Source organism: Planococcus citri, chromosome 3, assembly GCF_950023065.1.
Source record: "Planococcus citri chromosome 3, ihPlaCitr1.1, whole genome shotgun sequence".
In the NCBI taxonomy this organism is placed as follows: Eukaryota; Metazoa; Arthropoda; class Insecta; order Hemiptera; family Pseudococcidae; genus Planococcus; species Planococcus citri.
Window position 1 is genome coordinate 320,590 of NC_088679.1, and position 15,763 is coordinate 336,352.

At 44.6% G+C, this 15,763-nt stretch overlaps 1 protein-coding gene across 6 annotated transcripts in view; it reads right to left on the reverse strand.

The window, feature by feature from the left end:
* RhoGAP19D (Rho GTPase activating protein at 19D) overlaps positions 1–15,763 on the reverse strand; it is a 41,062-nt gene that overhangs the window by 12,626 nt on the left and 12,673 nt on the right. For 2 of the 6 annotated variants that reach the window (XM_065358388.1, XM_065358386.1), the window contains 20 exons: positions 14,688–14,855; positions 13,887–14,144; positions 12,287–13,340; positions 12,021–12,140; positions 11,811–11,934; positions 11,053–11,151; positions 8,346–8,454; positions 8,168–8,263; positions 3,668–3,904; positions 3,360–3,489; positions 3,096–3,253; positions 2,915–3,003; positions 2,575–2,812; positions 2,279–2,491; positions 2,002–2,134; positions 1,682–1,917; positions 1,459–1,597; positions 1,206–1,368; positions 819–1,110; positions 651–729 (listed from right to left, as the gene is read on the reverse strand). In XM_065358388.1, the coding sequence (XP_065214460.1) occupies positions 651–729; positions 819–1,110; positions 1,206–1,368; positions 1,459–1,597; positions 1,682–1,917; positions 2,002–2,134; positions 2,279–2,491; positions 2,575–2,812; positions 2,915–3,003; positions 3,096–3,253; positions 3,360–3,489; positions 3,668–3,904; positions 8,168–8,263; positions 8,346–8,454; positions 11,053–11,151; positions 11,811–11,934; positions 12,021–12,140; positions 12,287–13,340; positions 13,887–14,144; positions 14,688–14,855 (4,135 nt within the window). Of the gene's footprint in view, positions 1–151; positions 291–650; positions 730–818; positions 1,111–1,205; positions 1,369–1,458; positions 1,598–1,681; positions 1,918–2,001; positions 2,135–2,278; positions 2,492–2,574; positions 2,813–2,914; positions 3,004–3,095; positions 3,254–3,359; positions 3,490–3,667; positions 3,905–8,167; positions 8,264–8,345; positions 8,455–11,052; positions 11,152–11,810; positions 11,935–12,020; positions 12,141–12,286; positions 13,341–13,886; positions 14,145–14,687; positions 14,856–15,763 lie in introns of all 6 variants that reach the window. The other 4 variants (XR_010557922.1, XM_065358387.1, XM_065358390.1 and 1 more) reach the window with 4 other exon arrangements.

Sequence of the window (15,763 nt, forward strand, 5' to 3'; positions counted from 1 at the left end):
AGAAGAGAACGAAAAAAAAAAAAAAATGCGCAAGGTATTAATGTAATGCACGCGTTTCAACTCGCAAAACGTCACACCACACCACACCACACCACATTACAACTGACAGTCCGTAGCGCAATCGTCAGTCGCCAGTCGCTCGACCTCGTACCTCATTTTTGTTTGTTGCTACGATCAGATGAGACATCACATCGCGTATTGTTGGTTTCTCCATAGCCCATAGCCCATAGCCCATATAGCGTATTTAGCATTTAGCATTTAGCTAGCTAAACTGCAGCCGTGTGGTCGGTCTACACAAAATTTAATGCGTTTCTGTAGTCTTCAATCTCACCAAAAGATATCGCATAGATAGTAAAAAATACACTGCAGTAACGCTACACACGTACGAGTACGAGTACGAGTAGGTATTCGTAACCGTAACGCTGACGCAGCGTGTTTAGCAGCAAGCTCAGCGAGCGTAGTTTTTTTTTTCAAACGATTCGATACGAGTTAGCAAACCACACCATACTCGTATACAAGTCGTCGTGGTTGCGATTGCGATTGCGAATTCGTCGCATAACTTAGCCTTAGGTAAACGATGCGAGATGCACACGCGAAATAGGTAATATCGCGCAGCAGTAGGTACGCTTTTGATAATTTTCGAAACTTACTTTCGTCCGAGTGCCGGCTCGATGGTCTTGTTGTTCTGTTCAACGATTCCAGCGATGTAGATTTTTCCATCGAGTTATTCTGCAAAAACCGAGAAAATTTCATTATTATACAAGTACGAGTATTTCGTATTTCGTACGGTGAACATTGTCAACACGAACGTGACTTACTCGAACGAATTCGTTTGGTAGGCGAGCGGATTTTTTGCGATTACTCGTATCGTTGTTGACGGCCGCTGCGGCTGCGGCTGCGGCTGCGACGCTGGGCAAATTTCGTCTAGTCACGACGACAGGAGGTGGACTGTCGTGTACCACTCGATCGTTCGCTTGGAAAAGTACAAAATCTCTGTTGGTCGACGACGACGACATCTTTTCTTTGTGGTCCATCTCGTCGGAGATACAACCGCTGAGTCTTCTCGGATTCGTGCAACGCTGCAACAACGCTTCCGTTTCTTCTTCGAATCTACGTGTGGCAAGGCAGAACAGCGCCAAAGAGTTGATATCGAATTGCGCACGCTTATCGCATTACAAGGTTATACCGGTTAAATTCTCACTTACTTTCTAATACGTTCTTTGGTTTGGGCCGATAATTTCGGGTACGTCCAAGATACCTGATCATCATCGTTGGTACATGTGGCGGTACTGGTACTGGTACTGGTACTGGTACTGATACTTTTACCAGCTTGTCCAGCAGCTGCAACATCAACAGGCAGAGGCACTACTATCAGAATAAAGTAGTCGCACGAATCACGAAAAAGCTGTAGGTACTGGTACGCTATAGGCAAACGTGAAACAAAACAACGACGCTTACCCGCAACCTGAGCCGATGGAATGGTAACGAGCGCGAGCGCGCGGTTATCGTTTTCAACGACAACGTTAACGTGGTCCGTTTTAGACTGGCCAGCGACGTTTTGCCTTTTTGCGGCATTTTTCGGCACGACCGGAATACTCTGCGTAAGGCGGAGGAGGGTGCAAATGTTGGTTAGTCGATAGAACAGAGCGCGAATGCGTAACGAAAAAGGATATTTTCTTACCGGAACGGCGACCACCGAGTCCAGAGCATCTTCGGAGCCGCTGCTAATCGCGTATCCAGTGTAAGCGGCGGCAGCGGCGGCTGCTGCGGCTGCGGCCGACTTTCTGCTGCTACCACCACCGCCACCACCACTGCCGCCGCCGGTCAAATGCTTCGACGTTTTGTGCATTTTTCTATTCGCCGCGCCGATGATGGTGGATACGAAATCTTTGGCCGTCGTCGGAGACTGCAGACACTCTGAACAGAACAAAAAACACGCAATCAACGAGTTAACAATTACCAAGACGAAGAGCTTACACGAGTAAGAGTACGAGTACTCACCTTCTACTTTACGTATGTTGCCCAGCAGTAACGTATGATTCGCGCTGCTCGCTTCCAACTCTGGCATGGAATTGGTTTCCGGAACGTTGGTTTTCAAATCATCGATATCGCCGTCGCCGAAACACCAATCAACCTGCGTTCGCGTTCGCGTTAGCGTTCAAAGAAAGACGGACGCTTAATAATTACCTTAATCCTAATGTATGTACTAATATGCGAGCGAATATACACGTAGGTAGGTAGGTAGGTAGGTAGGTAGGTACGTAATAAGATGACTCACGTGAGACAGCAACGATTCGACGATTCTACATTGATGACTCATATCGGTGACCATGGTGAACATATCGTCTCCGCTACGAATCAACGTCGGCCCAAAAACGATAGCCAGATTGCGGGCCTCCATTTTGTTGACGGTCGAATTGGCGACTACTTTTTTCAAATGAAACAGCAGATATTTCAACGTTTCGAAATTATGATCGGGCAAATCGTGAACCTGCGCACGCGGAAAAATTTAACACGGAGCCTCGGGCAGCAGTGAGCACCTATACGAGTATACGAGTATACGAGAGTACGAACCAGTTTTCTAATGGTGATCATACGTTGAATGGGATCTTCGATGGCGTCCGATTTGATGAAACTCGGATACAATTCCGAGGTCAACAGAGCATCGGGTAACTTGCGGAAAAACGATTTCAATAAGCTAGAGATAACGTTGACGTCCGACCAACGAGGGTCTTGATCCAGGGCCGTCATTTCTAATCCGCGATTCACCGCTTCCGTAAGTGACGTGACAGCTGCCGTGTTACCAGGCACCCTGCCATTGAAAGCGCAAAAATACGTAACGTAAGTAGAGCGGTACGACTAAATTGGAAAACGATTAACCAATAGCCAATAACCAATAACCAAAATAACCAACCTGTATATTCCGATAATTTCTAATCCTTTGGCTTCTACAATACTCGTGCAAACTTGCACGATTAAAGGAACATGCTCGGAAAAGGTGGACTGCGAACACGAAACGAAATATGTACATACGTTTACGTAGGTACCTAGGTAAGTAAGTACCTTACTAGGGCGCGGGGCGCGGGCGTACTTACGCTAGGACAAACTTGGAGTGGAATGCCGATTGTTGCACCGGGCGGATAAGAAATAGCTGCCGAAGAAACCGGCGAATTGCCACCGGGCTGTATTTTACGAAACTGTTTCGCCATCTTGTTTTTCCACGTTTTAGTTTTCGGCGAAGTTTGTTGGTAATCTGACGAGAAAAACGAACACAAATACACGTCTCGTAGAAAGTACTCGTAACCAAGTGCACGCGTGTGGTATGTGTGGTGTACCGTGTACGAGTACACTGTACTCACCATTGAGGGCTGGTTTTTTTGCTTTATTCGACGGCACATCTGCGGACGGCGATCTGGTTCTGAGCGATGCCAATTTACGTAATGTTTTATTGCACGCGCTCGGTGACACGCTCGTTCCGAAATTGGTCGACTGGAACGCGGCGGCGGCCGGCGAAAAGTTTCGAAAAGCAAAACGCAGTAATTAAAAAATCTCGTCCGATCGCGTCGCGTCGCGTCGCATCGCCGCGCTGCGCCGCGCTGCGCTGGACGTTACGTAATCGCCAACGGATATCTACTGGTATATGTGTATAGACTATAGAGGTACTCACCACCGGTTCGATAGACGTGACGGGTACGACGGCTTGTTCTTTCAATACTCTCACCCATTCGCTCATGCAATTGGCGTCTTGAGCTTGCAGAAGTAATTCGGTACCGACTGAAGGCGCATTCAAACGGAACACGTGTTTGCGTTTCGTATAATCGTTGGCCACTTCGACTACCGAGCATCGTAGATCTAAACGATCGCACGACGCTCCGAGATCTGACTTGTCAAACGTTGCCGGAGTCTGCGCAACAAAATTACCACAAGGTATTTGTAATTAATCGGATACCATGCGCATTGTACTTGTATGTAGCTACGAGTACAATAGGTACGCGTATGCAGATGCAGATGCAGATGCAGATGCACATGCACATACGAGTATTTGTGTTCGGCTTGAAAATGGGCTTAATCGGTTCGATAATCGATACTTTAGACCCTAAAACAAAACGGCCATTTTCGCAACTTTGACAGTCTCTCCTGACCACAAAAACAACTCAAATTTAAAAACCTCGCCTCTGTTTTTTGTTTTAGGGTCTAAAGTAAGTATCGAATCGATTAAGCCCATTTTCAACCCAAACACAAAAAAAAAGGTCAAAAAAAGTTGCCTAGTGTTACGTAGGTATAAATGCATGATATGTAGCCTATGAGATATGTACATATACAGCTTTCACACTCTTAAGAGAAACAAAGGGAGGGGGCATTTTAATGTCCCAAATCGCATGGTTTTAATCGTTTTTGATAAGAAAAAAAATGTAATATGTATACTTGATCGAATTACTCGTAGGTACTAGGTACTAGGTATGGTACGGTAACGGTAACGGTACAACGACGAGTAGTCAATTTTAGACCGATGAAGGTGAAGGAAAGGATGACGAAACTACATACGAACGATACGAGTGTAATCACTAATCGCCTACTAATTACGAAAATGGAAAATCACGACACTGACAGCCACCAAGCCCCGCGTTTGTCATATACTACGAGTATGTACATTGTACTAGAATTGGCTTTTCCAAATGAAAATGATTCGTCGCGTCGCGTCGCGTCGCTGATGTAGGTAGGTACATATAATTAGCTAAGCGCGGATTAGGGCGCAGAAAAGACAAAAACGTGTGTTGGATTTTGAGAAAAATTGGCTACAAGCTTACCTCGAATAGGAGAGACTTGCCAGAAAAATGCCGAGCCCCTTAATCGTACCTATACAGGGGACTGAACCACCAGGGATCCATTCTTGAAAATAAAGAAAGAAAGAAAGAAAAAACCCGTTGTTTTGGCCACTTTCGAGTAGCGTTACTGGTGCAGACCTCGGTTATCCCACCAGCACCACCAGCACCACATTGAAAAGTTGCGATACGAGCTTTTCAACCTTTTTTACTTGTTGATCATGAAATTGGGTACCACTTTTAGTGCACCGCGCACCGCGCATCATCGAGCGCTTGAAAATTGGCGAATCTCGAAAATTACGAATTCTTACAAACTTAATACTTAGGACGCGGACGTTTCGACCATTAAAAGTTTCTCATATCGTAGAAGAGTGACCGGTGTCTTGTCTACGTCTAGCAATCGCGCTTTGCTGAGGACTTTTGGTTCTGCCTACGGTATGCGGTATGCGGTATGCGGTATGCGGTATGCGGTATCGGGTATATCGCTTAGGCGGCTCAAAGCGTTTCTATACGTAGTCTCGCATTCCACGCACCCTTCCCGTATAAGTAGGTGATTATGCTTACGCAGACGTACCTTACGCGATATTATACGATGCGATGCGATGCGAAATTATTGAATTCAGTTTAGACGATCGAACGAAAGAGCTGCAATTTTACCCAAACGAAACGAAACGATACTACAACTACAGCCCGCAATAGCGCGGAAATGAGCATAGCCGTAGGAGAGTAGAGTGGCATGATAAACGATAAACGATAAACAATTTGCTAGTACATAAATACGAGTATGTACATATTTACGAGTATTTACCCACGATCCGGTGGATGCCCATCTCCTGAGTTTTGGCCGACTTGGTCGACCGAAATTCCAAAATGGCAAGCACGATTTGAGAGCACGACGATCGCGGCTACCGCCATGAATATCGCCAGCGCCAGCGCCAGCGCCAGCACCACCCCCGGCGTACATTCTCGTCGTCGTAAGTCGCGCACGTAGACTAGATTACTCGTATTACGCGACACCTTCAATCACTAATCACTCGATCGAACCGAACACATTAAATTATCGAGAGAAAATCGTAGAAAACAACACCAAGTCAACACTACACGAAACGAACGAAAAAAGGGGAAAAAGGATGCGACACATAGCAGCGTAAAAACCGTGGAAACCGCAAAAAATCGCCAAAATCGCAAAAAAAAAATACGCAAAATATACACCGGACAGATGGAAGGTAGACAGCGAGAGTAAAAGGCTACGTACGAGTACGAACTACGAGAGTAAGAGTAAGAGTACGAGTACATCACATATCGCGTGCGGCGAAAAAAGTGAAACGACGGGCCAAGAGAAGCGACACTGGCGCGTGCCGTACCGAAGTACCATAAGCGATTTCCACTTCCGCCAAAGCAAACGTTAGCACGCGACCCAGGTGAAATTAAAAAGCGTATCAATTGAGCAATAAACAACCGAGACAATATAGGTTTACGCATACGCATACACATACACATCTCCCTCCCTCTCTGTACGTACTCGTAATAAGCTATGTAGGTACTCGTATACATAAATAATGTACACATCATACATTCGCATTCGCATACTCGTATCAATATGTATATGCTATGCCAACGAACTAACTACTCGTACGAGTACAATGTACATAGACAGAGACACCACACCTCACCTCACCCAGCAAGTAGCACTAACGTACGCTAAGTGTAAACGTAAACCCGCATATTAATAAGGGTACTGCAGTCGAGCGATAAGGGCCGGCTAAACCGAAGCCGAAGCCCACATGATATGCGAATGCGATTACGCGCACACAGCACACAGCACACATACTCCTCTTGCAGCATTAGCTAAGGTTGAGGCTGACCAGCCGACCATCACTGCACGCAACATCCATAACCTAACCATAACCATAACCATAAGCTAACCATCACCTCACCATCAACATCATCAACATAAACGTAAACGTAAACGTTACCATTCGTGTACTCGTACTTGAGCTGAGCTAGGTGTATACTTAGTTTAGGTACATACATAATAGGTATGTACAACTTATTATCGCAGTAAACTTAAAAGATACGTACTCGTATTTAGAAATACTCGTAGGTGGGTATCATTTTTCTCTATTGTCTCGTTGAAAAAATTACGAGTACAAAAATCGACTAGACGCTCTGTTCGCAAAATACGTACAAGTATGTACTCGTATCGTAGACGCGAGTACGGTACAATACGATTTCAAAAGGCCAGTTTGCCAAGTTTTCATTTTATTTTCTTACGACACATAAGTACAATTAGTAGTCGTAATCAAAAATATACTCGTAGTTGTACCGTGTAAAGAATAGATAAAATCAAATCCGCGACGCGACGCGACGATAGCGATCTCTAGTCTCTACCTATTCGCGTGAATTACGCGTGTCGCTGCCGTGCAGGCGTAAGTACATAATTCAATATTACTTACTTACTCACTCGTACATACGAGTACTTGTACCTAAGTATCTCCACCCACCTGTGTGTAGTTAGATGCTGATGCGCATGCTATTGCTACATAGACAATAGAATACTCGTAATACAGAGACAGACATACCCGAGCCGTACAATGCATACGAGCATTTACTCGTACGAGCATACGAGCATACGAGTATACGAGTATACGAATATTTGCAATGTGAAAAGCGCGAAGCGACCATCGCGTCGCGTCGTTGGTTTCCATCCACAGTGTCTACTGAAACCAAAACAGCAAATTTCTTGCTTTTTCTTACCTTCTTCGAGCTGTTTCTTGCTTTCAAACATGAAATTTTGTACCCCTCCTCATATTTACATAAATAGATAATCTTCGCTACCTCCTCCCCCCCCCCTTTAAAAAAAATCTCAAAAATTTATTCGTCGAAGCGAGGAAGTGATTTAAATTTTCAGATGGAAAAATAATAATACAAAAACGTAATAAAAACGAAGAAAACAGTAACAAAATAAAAAGTAAACTCGGAGGGGAGGCCCGTAATAGGTATGTATTTAAATATGCGGAGTAAGTACGGTATCGGTATCGCTCAAAAGTATTACGCTGGCGAATTGACGCGGAGAGGATCCGAAGGAATACCTGAAGCTGCTGAATGACGCTTGCGTTATAATTTGATACGTCTATTCGCGTTTCTGACTACGAGTAAGAAGTACATCTACATATACCTACATGTTTTGCAGTTGATCGTTAATCTCGTAGGTAGAGGTAGGGTACCATACAGTACAAGTACTCGTACTTACGCGTACGTTACGTACCTACGAGTATCAGTATACGACCGCGACATACGAGTACGTGCGGTGGCGGTAAAAACTAAAAAGCAGAAAAACTCACCTCAGTTAACAGCGACTCTTTCTTTTCTTTCAGCAAATAAAGACCGCATCCCTTCAAAATCAACCAGATCGGTTTCCACGATCGATCACTAGCCTTCTGCAATTTGAAATCTCAATGATTAATCGGTAGACGGCCGGCGGCGGGTGGCATGTAAGAAACGAGAAACGATGTAACGTACTTTGCCTTCGACGTGAATAACTTTACAAAACACACTTCCTTCTTTGATAACGGGCGATTCTTCTTGATCTGGAGGGAAAGCTTCTGCGATTTTTCGCGACCCCAGAACGCTGCAAACGAAATTATTTCGTCTATATAAACGTAGTGCTATAGTACGAGCATTAGCGGTAACACAGTAGTAGTAGTAGTAGTAGCAGCAACAGCAGTAGTAATGAAAAAGTTGAAACAATACGTATGTGGATTGGATAGGTGAAAACCAAAATCATAAATTCGAACGGCGGATAATTTGCATATTTTATAGGTACTCGTAATGCGGTACACATAGTTGCAACCGAGAACCAGCAATGCAACATCTGCGCGAACCATTTTGCACCTGGCAACTACTACAAGTAGGTAGTAGCACCGACCGCGACCGCGACAGGCATTCGGCATTCGGCATTCTAACCCATCTAGCGCCTTACCGCCTACGACCCTACGTGCATACAAACTAGCGCATTTTTCTCAAGTACGCGTAGATACTAGATACCTATTACCTACAGATAATTCGCTTTCGTCTGATACCAATTACCTAATACCTACTCGTCGTACCAGCGAATGGTCCTTTCATCAGTGTATGCTCATTGCTCATTGCTCATTGATCAATTACCTACATGTACACAATACACATACATATCACTGATCACCACTGGACGATGAATTGAATAGCTTCGCTATTGCTATTGCTAAAAAATCTACATATCTCTCGCCTCATCGCCTGTTTCCGTGCTTTTCAACAACGTTGAACGTATTTAAGAAAAAAAGCGAACGAAAGAAATCTCTCAAGTACAGGTAGGCAGGTACAACGTGTTCGCGCAGATATTGAAGCTACACGAGTAATGTAGCAAGATGTACAAATCTATACTCGTACTTGTAATACGAATTCGTGCCGGAAAACGAATGAAAAATAAAACTGCACGTAAGATAATGATCTACCTACGTGTAAAATATCGACCGTTAATTTCCTAATTAATTATGCAACCCTATTGGTGTAGAAAAAGAAAAAAAAAAAAGTAGTGCTCGGAGGTACGTATTTTGTAGGCCTATTTAACATACTCGTACGAGTACACATAAGTAAGTACATATGTATTATACGAGAAGCTCACGTACGAGCGACGCGACGCGGCGCAGCTGGTTAGTAGGCTACCACTGTACAGTGTACCGTGTACATGTTATTTACTTGTGCTTGTAAAAGGTACACACACACACACACACACACACACACACACACACACACACACACACACACACACACACACACACATAGCGAATAGCGTGTATCGTGTGTCTGTGTATGGTAGTTCAACAGCACTGCTGCGTAGTGCGTATGTTACGTTTATCTACGCGTATGTACGACGTACTTTTGGAGTTTAGGATGTTTATCAAACATTAGTTCAAGCCGATTAGCAACAGATACTTATTACGAGTGCGAAAAACGCAAATCATCAAGTTTACACTACCTACGAGTATGCCATGGGTCATGGGTCATGGGTCATGGGTAAGGGGTTTGGGTACCTCTACTTAGCGAGGGCCAAGCATTATCATTTTGCACTTGTTCGGAAAGAACCAAAAAGTCGTATGTCGCGCGTCGCCTGTAAAGTGACTCCGAGAAAAATTCATTAGGTACTTAAATTCGACCCTCGATAAAATTTGGTACGTAAATATTCATGTACGAGTAAGTAACTCAAAAGTCGACGCGACGCGACGCGGTTTTAGCCAAAATTGTTGTCAGTAACGTCTTAATAACGGGATACCAGCTACTTTTCTAAACTGATACGACGACGAGAGGACAAAATTTCCTCTTTCTGTGCCTAGATTATGAAAAATACGCGTAACTACGAGTAAACCTCAATCTCGCGCAGAATTACTCGTACTCGTACTTGTTCCGTTCTCATCGTGTATGTGTACAATCGTGTACAAGGTGTAACGACAACCAATGCTTTTTCAAAGATTCAGGTACAGAATGATTATTGAAATTGATTCGATATACGCACACACCCCATACATACTCGTCTCGTACATACTATGTACATACCATAAATCAGATAATAGTCGAACGAAGGTACCAATAATCGTTACAGCAGCTTTCTATTCTCACAGCCAGTTTGATACTCTGAACTTGATAGGTAGCAGGTACAGTGGTACACGTATCGACGAAGGGGCGTCTAGTCTAGTCTAGTCTACTTGTAATACGAGTACAAAAATTACGCAAACGGCAAAACGGGGTTAACAACGCAGAGTACTCTCTTAATTTGAAACAGACACCGCTGAAAACCGGTTGTTTTCGATCAATCAAAAAGTACGTAGGTAAATTACCTATACCGGCTACGGCGAATCGGCGAATCGGCGAATCGGCTATTGGCTATAAATACGCGTATGTACAGTACCTACTGTGGCCAGCAACGCGAACGGTGAAAAATTTTAAATATTTGTAACTGATTTTAACGGTGCCTACGAGTACTTTTTCACCATTTATCACAGTGACGACACTTTGTCTTGTTAAAACGGTGAACATTTCACTGTTTCACATTTAGAGAGTAGTCGACAGTCGTAGCGCAAAAAAGGAACAAACGGTGAGAACAAACACTAGTCACTAGGTACAGTACATACTCGTAGTACACACAAAATCGTATGCACTGCGAGTACTACGAGTAAGGCAGGTTGACACGAACCCTCTCTCGCCACCTGTGGTGGCTAAATCTTCGAAAAATCTTCTCAGTCTTTGAATATCACCTGGAAACAAAGGCGCACGCCGCCATTTTCTAGTCACCCTGCAAATGAATTTCATCAACTTATTCTTGCAATCGTGCGACGCGAGGTACAGTACATAAGTAGGTAGGTCTATAGGTCTATAGCTATACGTAGGCCTATGTAGCAAACGTAAAGCCGCTGTTTCTACGAGTATCATTTCTGCGCAAAATAGTGCGCCACGCCGCAGCTAGTGCTATACGCGATTACGCGATTACGCGCCATTCTCTGTTTCTTCTACGCAGCTCACGCTCGTATAGGTATCTCTACATAAAAGATAGGCTAGTTGCTCTACTCGTTGTTTAGAAAATCCGCGCATTACATAAACATCGGTCTTCGCCTCTTCGGATTACCTTTTTGGTATAAGTATGTGCAAGTGCACCGAAACGACTGTACACACTACACAGTAGGTACGGTACGGTACGGTACACGGTACACGGTACACACATTTCTGTTACGAGCACGTTTACTTGTCAACTCGTAGGTGTATCGGAGACCGACGACCGACGGCCGACGGCCGACGAACGATTTTCGAAGCCCATCAGGATTGAAGAATGAAGATCGTGACACATTAGGTGTATGTACTGTGTAGTGTGTACTGTGTACCTATCGGTTTCTGTACGTATCAAGTACATATGTACGTATTCGTATAGTGCTAGTGTAATGTACTCTGGTGATTTACCTGCGTTGCGGGACGACCGGTGCGACCGGTTCGTTGTCGTCGAGATCATTTTCGCTATCTACATTCATCGAATAGGCGGTGGTAGCTTTGAGATATGAAATTCTTCTAGTCGCCTTTTCGTCATCTGAAACGTTGAAACAGAATCGGTGTCAGCTCGTCCGATAACGGTCATCGCCATCGCCATCGCCATACGTATTACGTAGTACGTACCTTCAATTTTTGCCGCCGGACAAAAAGAACGAAATTCGGAAGGCGGTTCGCAATGCAGTTTGTTACTTCCGACTGGAATGGTTTGATTACCGGAACTGGTACCGCGAATTTGAGCGGCGACTAAAAAATAAAAACCGAAAAAAAATTACAATAACGTACATACGTAGTAGAAAGTAATAGTGAAATTAAGCGTTCTTCGACGGTATAGCTGAGAAAAAAAAGAATGAAATTTGAACGGCGATACGGGGTCGTTCCCTCGGGCGTACCTCGGTCATTGTCCACAACTCTGGATTCTTTGGCGGCGCCGGAGCCGGCGGCGGCGGCGGTGGCGGTGTTGGGTGCGCGCGACGAAGCGGCTTGTTTATCGAGCTGGACCCGATTTTCTAAATCTCTTTTTCTCGTGGCCACGGTGACCGCGTTCTTCTTGACCGATAGTCTGGCCAATTCGCTGCGAAAAAGCTCCGTTTTATCGCTGACGGCGGCGCCTTTCTCGAACTGCTTGGCTCGAATGGATACAATTTGAAAAGGAGGCGTTACCGCAGCAGCTGCAACGCCGGCGCCGCTACTCGGCGACAACGATAACGGCGGCGGCGGCGGCGAAGATGGCGGAGGTGACGCGTTCGCATCGCCGATACTCGGTCTCGAGGCGATCGGAGTGGTTTCGGACGCCGCCGCCGCCGCCGCCGACGTCGAACATGGTAACCGGTTTAAAAATTCTTGCTTCTGTTCCAAGCTCTTACGTAGCCTATTCATGACGACCGAATCGTCGCAAGTCAGATAATCCTTTAGAGACGAATCGGACATGGAATCGTAATTGTTACGATCGAACTCGACGTCTACGCTGTAAGTGCAATTTAAATTGAACGCCGGCGACGTCGCTGTCGACACCGCTGGCAGCATCTGCGACGGCGGCGGCGGCGGCGGCGGGTAGACGCCGTTGACGCTTTCGCAACTGCAGCAGCTGGATGCGTCACTGGCGGCGGTCTGAGAGACCGACGAATAAGATGGCGTAGGCCGCAGCGTTAACGCCGTCGATTTCGGGGGCGGCTGCTGCTGCTGCTGCGGCGGCGGCGGTGGCGAACACGCCCAAGTGGCCACGTTTTGTCTTTCGCACGGTACGTCGTCGAATCTACTCGTACTAGACGTGGCGGTCGTCGCCACCGGTTGCTGGTACAGCGAATTCGAATCGTTACGCGAATAATGACGCGTATTCGACGATATCATACTAGTCGCACAGTGATCGTAACCGGATGCGACGTCTGCGAGGTGCGCGCGAGGTTTTTGATTGCTTTCCGGATGATGAGCAGCTTCGCCGAAGTACTGAAAATCAAAATAAATAAATAGATAAATAAAATAAATAAATAAATAAATAAATCAATAAATAATAAGCTATACGCGAAATCTTATTCGAAAAGCCGAGGCACCGCCGCGCCGCGCCGCCAATAAGCGCTAGTAATTTACTAAATTTTTATCAAAATTTCTCTAAAATTCCATTACTTGCGCGCGTTCTTTAGGGTTTTTATCACCCTTTTAATACGATTTTATCACTTTATCAGGCAATTTGTTCCACATACATATTACCAATCCAATATGTATTGTATTGTATTTTTTTTTCTTCAATTTTGGCGATGGTTTCATTTAGTTTCTTTTTTTTAAAAAAAAGGGATTTCGACAACCTTTTTAAAGCCAAATTTCACTAAAATTTCGTAATTTTTTGTCAATTTACATCGATTTTAATACTGTAATTAGGTATTTAGCTATCTAACATAGGTAAGTAATAAGTAGTATACGTATAGGTAATAGCCAATAGGTATACACTATACACTATACAGTATATGTATTATGTCACATGGAACGCATATTTACCAATTGTAAGGCGTCGTTTTGTTGGGGAAGAACCGCTAAGCGTAAACAACCTTTGGTTCTGAATATTAGATTGACTACCCTCAAATACGATAAACCGCCGATATCTTGACCATTAACGCTGACGATGCGATCACCGGTTGCTAAGCCAGCCATGTGCGCCGGACCATTCTCGCGAACGTTTTTTACAAATATCGTGTCGATTGGTTCGTTCGGCATCGTTGGTCTTCTAAATCCCAAATGTCTGTCTCGGGCCAGTATCTGAAAACATCGGCCAAGCCGCAAGCCGCAATATGCGTCAAATTCGCATTCGCATTCGTCTTCCACATTGACATCATGTAGCGTGGCGTGGCGTGGCGTGGCGTAACGTAGCGTAGTACAATAGTACATCTACATAATGGTCAATGGTGACCCGCTTCGACAAAACCGACCATTTCGACGAAGAAAAGTTACCAAAGTAATGACGTTTAAAACTATACATACGCGTATTTAAGGGTTCAAACGTCAAATTTTTGAGAAAAAAAAATGTTTTTTGAAATTTTGTCGAAATGTTCGGTTTTGTCGGAGCGGATCACATATACGTATACGAGTATATCTATGTACTCGTATTTTATCGCATCTCTACGTACAGGCAGTAGGCACAACATTTCGACCCCCCTCCCCCTCCCCCTCCCCCTCGCGGCCTTTCTCCCGTCATACGCGTTCGTACAAGTACTACCTACCTACTATCTAGTATGTAGATGTACGAGTACCTAGTAGTATACCTACTCTACTCGTAGATAAAACACGTGTACGAGTACTTACAGCGCTTGATTCTGGCGGGTAAACGATGAAGTGTCGTAGTGTGAAGCCAAATCCATATTCCGAACGTTCGATAACAATCGATCTTACGCCAGACACTGTGCTATCTTCGCAATCCGCTTCGTTGGCGCTGACGCTGACGCTGGCGTTGGCGTTGGCGTTCCTTTTACCCTGCAATCGAAAAATACGAGTACGATTAGGTAAGTGTAAGTGCTACCTCTGTCTAACAAAATCTGAAAACTAAAAAGAAGGACCTTTAAAGGACCTTGGAAGGACATTTTCAAAATTGAAAATGTACTAACTAATACCCCCCCCCCATCCATTTTTACAAAATTTTCAAGAAAAACTTCAAAAATTTGTAATTTTAAAAAGAAACGAAAAAAATAATAATATTCAAAAATAGACCCGATCAAATTTCTTTTCCAGGGTGCCTGGTGTCTACCGAATCCAAAAACAAAATTTCGTGTATTTTCGAATAGAAATTCGCTGATAGGGGTAAGATATGTAGCTGAAACAACTCGAGATCAAATGACGACGCGATGGCGAGTGCAAAAAAAAACACCGGCTGTCGATGATGGATGCGAATCATCTAAAGGTCATCGAAATTTGCGCTAAAATGACAACACTAGGAATACCTTGCATGACAAATGCTGTGGTTGGAGTGGCGCTAAAATTGTAACTTGGAATTGTAACTCAACTTGGACGAGGGACGACCAACTCCTACCTCACAGACAGACAGACGACCTTGGGAATCCACACAGACCGGCCAATGACCTTAAGAGGTCGGCCAGGCGAACATACGACTTTTAGAGGTCACACCGACAGACCGACAGACAGACAGACAGACAGACAACTTTGAGAGGCTAAACAGGTAAGGTTAGGAACACGTTGAGAGGCCACCAGCCACACAGACAGACAAATGATGTTGAGAGGGCCGACTGGCAAGGTGACTGTAAAAGGTAATATGTATGTACATACAAACAAACAGACAACCTCGAGGCTGAACAGGTTGCTCTGTGGTGATGAGAAGGAGGGGGTGTAGGAGTGCTAGTGCTGTAAACAGCTCCTAACATAATTTT